Source organism: Belonocnema kinseyi, chromosome 10, assembly GCF_010883055.1.
Source record: "Belonocnema kinseyi isolate 2016_QV_RU_SX_M_011 chromosome 10, B_treatae_v1, whole genome shotgun sequence".
Classification (NCBI taxonomy): Eukaryota; Metazoa; Arthropoda; class Insecta; order Hymenoptera; family Cynipidae; genus Belonocnema; species Belonocnema kinseyi.
In genome coordinates this window covers 57,056,247-57,068,302 of record NC_046666.1, presented here as the reverse complement: position 1 = coordinate 57,068,302, position 12,056 = coordinate 57,056,247, and the positions used below count along the sequence as shown (strand labels likewise).

The 12,056-nt window shown below is 27.4% G+C and overlaps 1 protein-coding gene across 8 annotated transcripts in view; it reads left to right on the top strand.

Annotated features, from left to right (window-relative positions):
- LOC117181424 (UDP-glucuronosyltransferase 2B15-like) overlaps nucleotides 1-12,056 on the top strand; it is a 204,765-nt gene that overhangs the window by 8,999 nt on the left and 183,710 nt on the right. The window contains exons 1-2 of one of the 8 annotated variants that reach the window (XM_033374063.1): nucleotides 4,583-4,940; nucleotides 8,112-9,289. The exons of 4 other annotated variants lie outside the window; for them this stretch is intronic. In XM_033374063.1, coding sequence (XP_033229954.1) covers nucleotides 8,182-9,289 — 1,108 coding nt within the window. In that variant the 5' untranslated portion in view covers nucleotides 4,583-4,940; nucleotides 8,112-8,181. Of the gene's footprint in view, nucleotides 1-4,582; nucleotides 5,186-8,111; nucleotides 9,290-12,056 lie in introns of those variants that run through there. 3 more of the 8 variants (XM_033374062.1, XM_033374061.1, XM_033374060.1) reach the window with 3 other exon arrangements.

Genomic DNA, 12,056 nt, shown 5'->3' with positions numbered 1-12,056 from the left:
TTTAGTTTGTAGGTTTAAATTTCCTTTGTTTTCTTTCTTTTATCGTGAAATTATAATGAATTGCTATGAATTACTTATCTTTAAGTACGTTTCCGGATTTCCGAGTAACTGCATATCTAAGCACAATTTTAAGAAAGTGCATTTATACCAAATGGAAAATTTTTTATTTTGCTTTTTCTCCAACCGAGTATATAAGAGACCGCAATTTCCAGCACAAAAGTTAATTTCGAGCCAAATCATTGAACTGACAACCAAATAGTTAAATTTTTAAACGCAAAATGTTCAATTTCAACAATAATGATAATTTTGAACCGTGTTAAAAAAAACAGATTAATTTTCAATCAGACAGTTGCATTTTAAACTAAAAAAGGGAAAATTTATAAAAAAAATTAGTAATATCGGAAACATAAAAAGAAAAATATTTCGATAAAATTTTTGGATTTTTAAATCATAATAATGAATTTTCAATAAGAGTTGAGTTTTCAAGCCAGAGAGATTTGACAGTCAATAAGGAAAACGACTTTTATTCATACGGTTGAAATTATAATCCAAAAAGGACTAGCTTTCTACAAAACAGTTGAATTTTCAACAAACACAGATTAATTTTTAATCAAGAAGTTTAATTTACAACATAAAAAAGATTAATCTTGAATGAAGAATTGAATAGTGGAAGTTTCATTTAAAAATTATTGTTCAATAAAAAAAATTAATTTTCCACCAACTCGTTTCATTTCCAACCCTCATAGACGAAGTTTCTACAAAAAATTAAATTTTTACACAAAAAATGTAAAGTTTTAAGAAAACAGTACGTTTTTCGCTGTACAGATAATTTTTGAATTAAATAGTTGAAGTTTTAGTTGAAAAATAAGGATTCGAGAAAAGAAATGAATTTTTAATATATCAGTTCAAATTTTTAAATGAAGAGATAAACTTTCAGCTAAAATTATGAGTATGCAGTTTAAAAAATGAATTTTTAACAAAATAGTACAACCCTCTACCAAATAGTTGAATTTCCTACGAAACTGTTGAATTTTCGATCAAAAAATATGAAAATTCTATAAAACAGCGTGTAAAGCAGTTAAACTTTTAACTCGAAAGTTTCAATTTTCAAGAAAAATGTTAATTTTTCACCAAAAACAGATTATAGTTTATCCGGACAGATGCATTTTTAACAAAAGAAGATGAAACTTATACAAAAAGAGATGAATTTGGAAACAGAAAAGGAAAAAAATTGCAATGAAATGTTGAAAAATTTAGAAATATTGAATATGTACAGTATGAATTTGATTAATTTGTTTAATATATAAATATTAACTAAAATATATTAGTAAAAAAAGTTCATTTATATAGATTACAAACTTGAAGTTATTCAGTATAGAATGCTCTAAAATCTCAATTTTGTTATCTGCAAAGTTCTAATCGAGTAGTTCATTGCTAGTTATTGCGTTAATCGAAAATTTTATAATGCAGATAAGTGAATGGGTAGTAGTTCAAGATCAATTGAGAAATCAAGTGCTTCGAGAATACATGTAAATTGTAAGTAGTTGACTATGCAAACTAGCCCGAGTATTCATTTCCGTTTTTGCTTGTTTTGTATTATCATAAATCATCTCATATAAAAGAGAGTCAAATGATTAAACAATTCTTGTCTAAGATTATTTATTGTCAAATTTAAAAATCCCTGAAATACTATTTCATAAATGTATTCAAAATTCAAATTTCTCTTCAACGAGGGCTACTGGGGAACTATTAATTTTTTAAGTACTTTTTCCGTATTTGAAAAGTTTTTAATTAAAAAACATCGACAAGTATTTTGCTTTTTTAAGAAATAAAATTTGCAGATTAGTTGTAAAAAATGGTTATAGTATAGCTTTTTTAATAAAGTACTGACAGTTTAAGTTTCTAGAGGGAATCCATATATGAAGTCATGCTTTTTAGGAGGGGGTAAAGGGTTATTTGGATACTTCTTTACAATTTGTTTTGAAGTATTTTTCATAAAATTAGTTCTTTTCGAAAATCAGAAACACAGGAGACAGAATCTTTTTCAAAAAGAATTTCTTTCTTTTTTGTGGATATATTCTGATGACATCCTTTTTGATTAAATTCATATTTCTATAAAACATTAGAAAAAGAGTAAAAATATTTTATAATGAAAAAATTGAATATGATTTTGAAAATTATTTGTGTTGATGTTTATTTATTAGTTTGTTCGTAACAAGAAAGTCAAAGAATATCTGAAAAAGTTGGAGCTGCAAATTTCTAGCATTACTCGAAGAAAAAATAGTTATAAACAATAATCAATTGCTAAACAATTATATTTGTCATCTTGCATTAATTATGACCTTATAAGTAAAAATGGGACAAAAAGTTTAATACTTTAGAAAATACCGCAACTCTCTATCATAAGAGAGGATAGTTACGAACGAAAGTCAAGTTGTTCAAAAAATTATTTTTGTTAAATTGCATTAATTATTACCTTGATATAAGTGAAAAGTAGACAAAAAGTTAAAAATTTCAACAAACAAAAAAAGTGAAACTTCCTCACATTCTTCAAATCGAATGTTATTAAAAAAAAGAATAAATTGCTTACACAATTATTTAAACATTTAGTTATCAGTAGAAAGTAATATTTTGTGTATTAGAAACAATTTATACTTGTAAAAACTGCAATAAACAATAAGCATTTCGCATGCGAAATATGCATTGTTTTTTTCTTTATAATAAATTGCTTACGAAATTTATTTGAGCATCTAATTATGAATATAAAATTATATTTTATGCATAGAAAACAAATTGCGTTAATAAAAAACAATAAAAGAGTAATTATTGGTGCCAAAAACTCACAAAATCCAATTTTGCATTTCTGAATTTTTTTGGGACCCTATAAAACAGACTTATGAAAGTTATTCTTAAATTTTTTTACAAAAACGTATTTTTTCCTTATGGGAAATACATGATAAATTTTATCGGACTTGCGTCCTCCGAATATATTTGATCTTTTAACAAAAAAACGCATTTATTTTTGCATGGATTCGAACAAATTTTCGTTTTGCTCTTACTGGCAGAATTGGTCTTATGTCCCAAAAAAAGTACCCCCACTTTTAGTCAAATCGTTTAATATATTACGCATCAATCATGGGCCTTTTTCTCTTGGGTTTTATATGGGAGAAATCACGTTTAACAGTAATATCTGCATATTGTTTCATTTTTTATTTGAATCATTCTACCTCTGTGGAAAAAAGTGTCGCATGAGATACTTAAAATACCATCATAGTAAAAAACTCAATAATTTATTTTCAAATGAATGTATGATCAAAAAATAAAAATTGAGAAAAAAAAGAAAATGCGACTATTTCAAAACCAAAAAAATACCTTTTTACCGAAGTTTTTAAAATAATACTTTCAAAGTTTGTGAAAACAAAATCTTGGGTCTCAGAAATTGCGTGATCAAATTAAAAATAAAAAATGGCATATTTAAAATTCAAAAAGCTCATTTTTACATTTCACCCAAATAAATCCTTTAAAATGTCATCAAAATAAACCGTTTGTCTCACAAAGCTACTTGATGATTTTTTAATCCAGAATATTCAAAAAATCTAAAATAGCGGCCAATTTAAAATTTTAAAACGGCTCATTACTCCTCATTTTCATTACGTTTAACTATCAAATATTGATTTAGTTTAATTTATTACTCAAACAATAAAACACTCAAATCAGATCCCTGAAAATCTAATTTTTTGAAATTTCTTATTTTTTCAACAACGTAAATTTCTTGAATTATCTTATAGTTTTTAAATCAATATTTCTTTTTCTGATGATGTTTAAAAGTATCCCGTTGAAAACTGTAGTGGTTAGCTTTTTTCCATGTTGAACTGGGTATCATTTTGTTTCTTTTTTCAATATATTAGATTGCTAAAATCGTCAAGTATTTTCTGAAGCCAAACCGTTTGTTTTTACTAAGTTTCAAAGTATTTTCTTCAAAACTGTAAAAATGAGCTTTCTCTAATTTTGAAATGGCCACCATTTTGTATTTGTTCAAAATTTTAGATTTTGAAAATTATTAAGGAATTTCTGAAACCAAAAAGTTTGTTTTCACAATACTTACAGTATAAAGTTAAAAGTCTTAAACTCAGGGAAAAGGGAATTTTTTAAATTGTGAATTAATTTCTATCTGTAATTTTTCAAGATTTCGGATTCTGAGACCTTGCTTTCGTTTGAAAATGAATTATTAAATTTTTTCACAACTTTTGGTCAACTTCTGTTAATAACCTTAAGAAATATACCAGTGGTAGCAAACGAATTTAAAAATGAATTTACTCTATAAGTAAGGACCACCCTAAAATTCATGATTTGAGGAAAAGAAATTCCAATGCATTTTTGGACCATCCTCGTGTCCACCTTGTTCCAATTTTCTATTCTGATTCATTTCTTCCAATTCAAGTTCAATAACCATTTACTCTATTTTTAAATGCATTTCTGAGCACCAGCCTTGGCTGAGAATCTATTATACCCGCTCCAGTCACTCTGCTTAATTATGATTCGTCTTGCAAAATGTGAGCTCAGTTTACGAAGTAAGTACGTTATTCAAGAAGGTCTCGAGCGTGTCGCGGAAGTGGAGTAAATAAAAATAGGTCGAACGTTGTACTGTATCCCTCATCGAAGTGTTTGTGAAATGTGACTTTGTGTCCGTTGTGCTGTTGTATAATCCTCTAACAGTCTGGCAGACTAACTCTAACTCAAGAGCCATTCGCCAGTTCGAGTGCATCTGACGTGGGGACATAAGGTTCAATAGGGAAGGTGTTTGTGCTTCCCAGTCCTTACTATGTCATCCGGATGAGATAGAGATAGTAACAGAGATGAGACAGTATTAAGCATCTTTAGTTTAAAAGTGCACTTTAGCAACTGTAACATTGCGCAACTTGATTACAAAGCAAGAAAGAGTAAGCGGCAGCTCTTATTTCTTCCCACATTATCGATTTGCGATCTGATTACAAAAAGTGATTGTCAACTTATCTGTGTTCGAAGAACATCAGTCCATCGGCAAGACTCAATATCATTGGTCTGTGAATATTGAAGTGTTTTTAAGAAAATTTTAAAATTAAATTAAGGGTTGGTGAATATGCTTCTCTTCAGTGCTGTATCTCTTTGCCAGTGCCGGTTTACACATTGGGGCCATTAGGCAAAGGTAGGCCCATGTCTAGGGACGCCACGCCGCAGAGTGTGAGCGGATTTAGAAATTTTTCTTTTAGAAATGATTACCATTATATTTCTGCAAAAATGGTAGAGATCGAATTTTAAATTATTATTGCCTATAATTCTTTATTTAACGCGAAGTTTAGCTAAAGTGCCAATTATGAGGATTTGACGTGCTTGAAATTCTGAACGTTCAAATGAAGGAATTTTTTTACTGATGAGTTTGGAAAGTACAAAAATAGCTAGAATGTTTGTTAACTTATATTAAAAGTAATATATTTACTAAAACAAAATTATAATAAATTTTTTAATTTTAGTTGGAACAATATTTATGGATAAAATAGAATTGGAAAAAAATATTTCGTCCATTTGAACGTTCAGAACTTCAGGTACATCGGATTTGAGTATTTTGCTCTAAAAAAAGATAAATAAACTTGCTATATACGTATTTAGTGCAGGTATACTTACTGAACAAAAACACTTTTTTTTTTAAAGTTAATGATTATTAACAATTGGCATAAAGAAAGAGTACACTATGTTATTTCTGTGATAAAAAAATGTGTTTTAACTATAATTCCTGATATTTATTTAAAAAAATTATAGTTGGTGTCTAAAAACTTCTCTTAATTAACAATGAGTATTGTTTTTAAACATTTTAAACACAAATATTCGTTTGGGCTACTTTATTTAAGGTAGATTTTTTATTTTACATTGAACCTTAGTATAATCGTTTAAAAATGAATTTACGATTATAAATACCTTTGCAAAGTATTATGGATGTATTTACTATAAATAATTGAAAATCTTGTTTTCAGAAAATCGTAGTTTAAAACATTTTTATAGATTTTTTTTTTATCTTTCTAACTCGCTATTGATTGTTTAAGAATGGTTATCGAAACTTATGTCCAACACATTTCCAAAATGATAAAAAAATCCTCTTATAAACAAGGTAAATAATTTTCTTACAAAATTTTAACACGATATTGGTACTTTGTGGTAGTTTATTGTGGGTTCTTTAGTCGGGCATTCGATGCGTCTCGAATACGCGAACAAATATATCATACACACTACTGTTGTATTCTAAATATTATGAAAGCTTTCCCCATACCAAGAAGATAAACAATATACTTTTTAAATTTATAAATTGGTTTTTTTTTGTCAAAATTGTCATTTTTTCGACACTCCGTTAAAAAATTATTTAAAAAAATTATCTACAATTCGGTTTCAAAATTGTTTTGAGAAATGTAGAGGTTATCATTTCTAAAGAAAGCCATTTTGGATTTTTCTTTTAGAAAAGAATCTCCATTTGAACTTAAAGAAACGAGTATAATCAAAGGCACTTGTAATTTTTCAATTTAGGAGAAAGAACATTTTTTACACAAAATAAAAATTTCGAATAAATATTTATTCTTTAAGCTTATTTGTTTTTAAGTTGATCAACATAATTTCCCTAGAATTTTTGAGAAAATTAAAAAAAAATTGGAAATTTAAGATACGACAGATCAAAATTTCAACAAAAATGTAAATTTTCTAACTAATAGTTCAATGTTCGAGAAAAAGATGAATTCTCAAGGAATTCTCATTTAATTCGAAAACAGTTAAACTTATTTTAAAAGAAAAATTTTCAGCAAAATATTTTAATCCTCAAACAAAAAAGATTAATTTTCAACCAATTGTATTTTTAACCGAAAAATGTTAATTTGTTATGAAAAGAGACAAAATATCTAAAAATAGTTTAATTTTTGGAAAAAGAAAATTCATGATTATTTTACAAAGAAGTTAATTTTATACGATAGGTCCACGTTTTTAGAGAAAAGAGATGAATTTTAAACTAAAATTACAAATCTTGAAACAAAAAATTATTTTAAAAAAGTCATTCAACTTTTAAGCAAGTAGCGGAATTTTCAAAAAAAAGTCAGAATGAGAACTTTCTTATTTTAAATTTAAACTAAAAAACATTTAAATTTTTTAAAAAAGAGTGAAATTATCTAAAGAAGACGAATTTTCAACAAATAGTTAAATCGGCAAGCAGAACAGATTAATTTTCAACCAAACTGTTGCCTGAAATTGCCTGAAAATTATCTAAATCTTCAAAAATACGCATTTAGTATCATTTTTTTGCAATATTTTCAAATTTTAGATTACTTTTAGAATTTTTCGAAAATCTTCTGAATCATAAAAAAAATTCGTATTTTTCCTAAAAATTTTAATAAATATTAAAAAAAACATTGTCTTAAAATCCTTCAGATTTCTTTTCAACATTTTAAAAATGAATTGTTATTGTGGGTGCCGGTAATTTGTATGTAACATTTTATAACTAATCTTTAGAACATTTCTGAAATCAATATTATCATTAAATAAAATTACTTAATTGGAAACTTTGATTTACAAAATTGATATTGCAGTCAATTCGCAATCATTATTAACAGGTAATATTGTAAGTAGTATTTTGTAATAACAACTTTTCAAGATAAGGATTACATAAACTAATGATCACTGTATAACTTTATATTCGCACTACAACACATCACTGGGAACATAATTGGAGGAAAATTAAGAGAAAATTATTTATTTTTGCCTCTAAGCGTTCAGACGGGACATTCATTTATATAATATCTCCTAATAAAATAAACAAGTAATATCAAATAAAAAACTTTCATTACTTAACATATTTGGTAACAGCGGTTAAAAAGATTTAATAGAAAAAAAAAGATATGAAAAGTTTTGAAGAATGTAATGTCCATGGGTGCACTTTTCCTTAAACCGGTACTGCGCCGTAAATTGAACCCTAACTATCTTAGATTATAAAACCTTTATAGTGAATTTTGCTCAAGCCGTTGCTCTCTAAATGAGATAAAGTGTTTTTCTTTAAGTAAAAGAAGATTGAATGAAGTGGTAGTGAATAATTTTCTTTACAGTGTTGTTTGTCTCCCTGAAGTGGACCTCAAGTATCTTAGGATTTACAAACTGTATAGTTAATTTTGCAAGATGAACGGTTTTTACAAAGCAATTTTGTTACTTCTACAATTGACTTCATCATTGACATTGAACCCTGACTCATCTCCGGCATTAGCATCGTCTGGAAAAAAACTAAAGATTTTAGGTGTCTTTCATCATCCAGGAAAAAGCCATTTTGACGTCTTCCAGCCTCTGCTGGAAGAATTAGCTCGAAGGGGGCACCATCTAACTGTGATTTCATTCTTCCCTCGGAAGGTCAATGACACAATAACTGACTCTCTTCCCAATTACAAAGATATAAACATCAAAGGTTCTGTAGACGTCTGGTTGAATGTCGTTGATCTCTCATGGATTCATCATTCATTTCTGAATCAAGTGGAGGAATTGTTCAAGCTTCGAGAATGGAGCTTACAACATTGCGAAGCGGGCCTAAAAACCCCAGAAGTTCGTCAGCTGATCAAATCAAATTCAAAATTCGATTTGATAATAACAGAAAATTTCAATAGTGATTGCTTTTTGGGATTTGTTCATAGATTTCAAGCTCCTTTTATTGCCCTGACCTCTCATCAGATTATGCCATGGGGAAATGACCGAATGGGAAACCCGGACAATCCGAGTTTTGTCCCCTGTTCTTTTCTTGGATTATCGCCGCAGATGACATTTGTTGAAAGAGTTGTTAATACGCTTTTCATAAATTATGCAAAATTAATCTTTAATACAGCGTATCAGTGGTCGACGCAAAAAATTGTAGATGAAGCTTTTGGACCTGGGGTGCCTCCTCTTTCGGAAATAGCGAAGAAGACTGAAGCCTATTTGCATAATACGCATTATTCTTTGCACGGAGCAAGACCACATATTCCAAATGTTGTGGAAATTGGGGGGATTCATATTGGTAAGGCGAAAAAGTTGCCGGAGGATATCAAAAAGTTCTTGGATGATGCTTCAGAGGGGGCTCTTTTGTTCAGTTGGGGATCGATGGTCAATGTTTCTACTTTGCCAAAGGTGAAGTTAAGGGCTGTTCTGAAGGTGATTGGAAACATTCCTAGGAAAGTCATCTGGAAGTGGGAGATGGACGATCTCCCAGGGAAGCCAAAGAATGTTATGATTAAGAAGTGGCTGCCTCAGTTTGATGTCATGAGTGAGTATTCAAAGAGGATTTAAATTGATTTGAGTTTTATCTCCTATAAAAAGAAAAGAAAAGTTTATATGGGCAATTGGCCATCCATGAACTGCGTAACAGTTTTTTGGAGGGGAGGGGCTTCGAGAAAATGTTGCGATCTGACTAGTAATAAATAAATAAATAAAACTAGAAGAAATAGCGCACTGGGCTTGCTTATTATGTCATCTTTCTTATTTTAATTTAAAAAATTTTCCCTTGAATCGAAGAAATGTGTTTCAAGGTAATCGACTTTTGTTCCAATGAAAATTTTTCTTTAATTTAAAATTATTTGTTTTCATTTGAAAGTTATTTGTGGTTAAACTGCAAAAAATGTGTTCAAGGAACGGTTTATTTAATTTAAAACAAATATTTTTCGAGTGATTTTGGAATTCTGAGTCTTTTCGATGTTTTTTTAAGTTTCGTCCTGGATAATTTTGAAGATATTTACAATTGAAAACTCGCCAAGTTGTTTACTTTTAAATGTTCATGCATAGTTTAAAAACATTAAATTTTGAACATCTTTTTAAACTCTCTAGTGAGAGTTTGTTGTAATTTTAACGACTTGTAATTAAAATTTATTTAATTTTTATATTTTACAATCAGAGACTCATTAATTTGAAATGTTTATAGTTTTAAATGATGTAATTCTAAACGTTTCGTTGGAATTTTTAGTTCAATTTTATTAATTTACCATGAAAAATTCTTCAATTTTTAAGATTTGTAACTGAAGGCTCTATATTCTTAAATGTGTATACTAGAAAATGATTTAATCTTGAAGTTTTGACATTGAAAATCATTCAATTTTGAAGGTTTAAAATTGGATATTTGAGCTTACAAATATTTATTTTTATGTTTTTGACAGAAAATTTTTGAAACTAATCGGTAATTTTTCGGAATCTGTATTAGACATTCGATTTCCATAAAAATGAGTATTCTAACATTTTTGGGATAGCTGAGTCCGAATTAAATAACAAAATTTAGAAGTCAAATTTGGTTGATATGATTTAGAGAATTAAAAATTTCTCAATAATCTCAGTTTTATGAAAATGGGTATCTTAAGCTTTTTGGGGATCGGTCAATTCTAATATAGCAATAGAATTTTTAAATTCAAAATAACTGATTCAATACGTGATTCAAGAATCTAAAAATATATCTAATTTTAATATATAAATTCAAAACTAAATCTTGCAAATTGAAAAATTTCAAACATTGAATTATCAAAATGATCCAAATTAGAAATTTTCATACCTTAAATTTGCATAATTTCAATCTTCAATTCGAGATATTACCATATTTTTAATGTTGAAGATTCACAATTCAAAGTTCTACAATTTTAAAGATTTAAAATTGAAAAATACTTGAATTTTGAGAGTTTAGCTTAAAAAATAATTTAATGCTCACGGTTTGTATTTTAAATAATGGAAAACAATGCAATTTTAAATATTAAAAATTGGAAAATATTCGATTGTAAATATTTGAAATAGATGTTTACTTAATTTTATTGCCTAATAAATACAAATAATAATTTACTTGTGAAGATATAAAATTGACAAATATTCAATTGTGAAGATTTAAAATGAATATTTGTTCAATTTTAAAAATGTATGAATAAAAATTCTTATATTTTCTTACAAGTTTAATTGAAGAAACTTTAAATGTAAATAATAAAATTTACTAAATTTTCAATTTTAAAACTGTTAAATTGTATACATTTTAAGGATTTAAAATTAAAAGTTCTACATTTTTCAAGGGTTACAATTTAAAATCATTGAATTTTGAAACTATATGTTTAATCACAAATGATTCAATTTTTAAAATTCATATTTTAAAGGTACATATTGTCGAAAGTTTTTTAATAGTTAATTTTGTAATATTTACAATTGAAAATTCTCGAATTAAAAATATTTTAAATGAAAGAATCTTTAATATTTAATTAATCTACCTCTTTTTTGATTTGAGAAATACCCATATATAAATATTTATAAATATGTAAAAATTATTTAAAACATAATTCATGCGTACAACAAATTAAAGTGAAATTTTCCGAGACTATTGATTTCACTGAATTTCAGAAAATCGTCGATGATTGCTCAGTTTAATCTAGAAAATTGTTTTCGCGGATGAAGATATGAAAATCTAACAATTTATTGTGAATGAAACATAGACGGGCTTTATCGCTCCTGAAATAATGGCTGACGTAATGAAAAGCAGATATGCCAAATCAGATTTGCCGTAATTATTACTGCATATCTGATTTATATATCGTCAGTGCGTGATTTCTGCTTTGTCAGATAATTTACGCGACATCAGGTTTTTTGTTAACTGATATACCACATCCGTTACTCTTAGTCTACTTATTTTTATTAACTTAATAAAATATTTTTTTCGAATAACATTTATCATAATCAAGCTTTATTGTTTAGCGAACCTTTGTTTATACCTGAAGGAAAACAAAAAGCTTTAAATTAAATTTGTTTCGAATATTGAGCATAGTTTCATCATGTAATTAAATTTTCAAATTAATTAATACATATATTCAAAGTTGTTCAAAATATGATTATAATGCACGGTATTCCTGACGTTAACTAATTAAAAGGCCATTAACTTGCCATACAACTATTATTGTTAAACTAAAATAAGGAAAGCAATGTTTGTCAACTTCTATCGCAAGTTGAATTAAATTTAGATTTAATCAAACTCATTCATCTAAAGGTAAAATGATAAAGTAATTAACTTCCCACTCTCT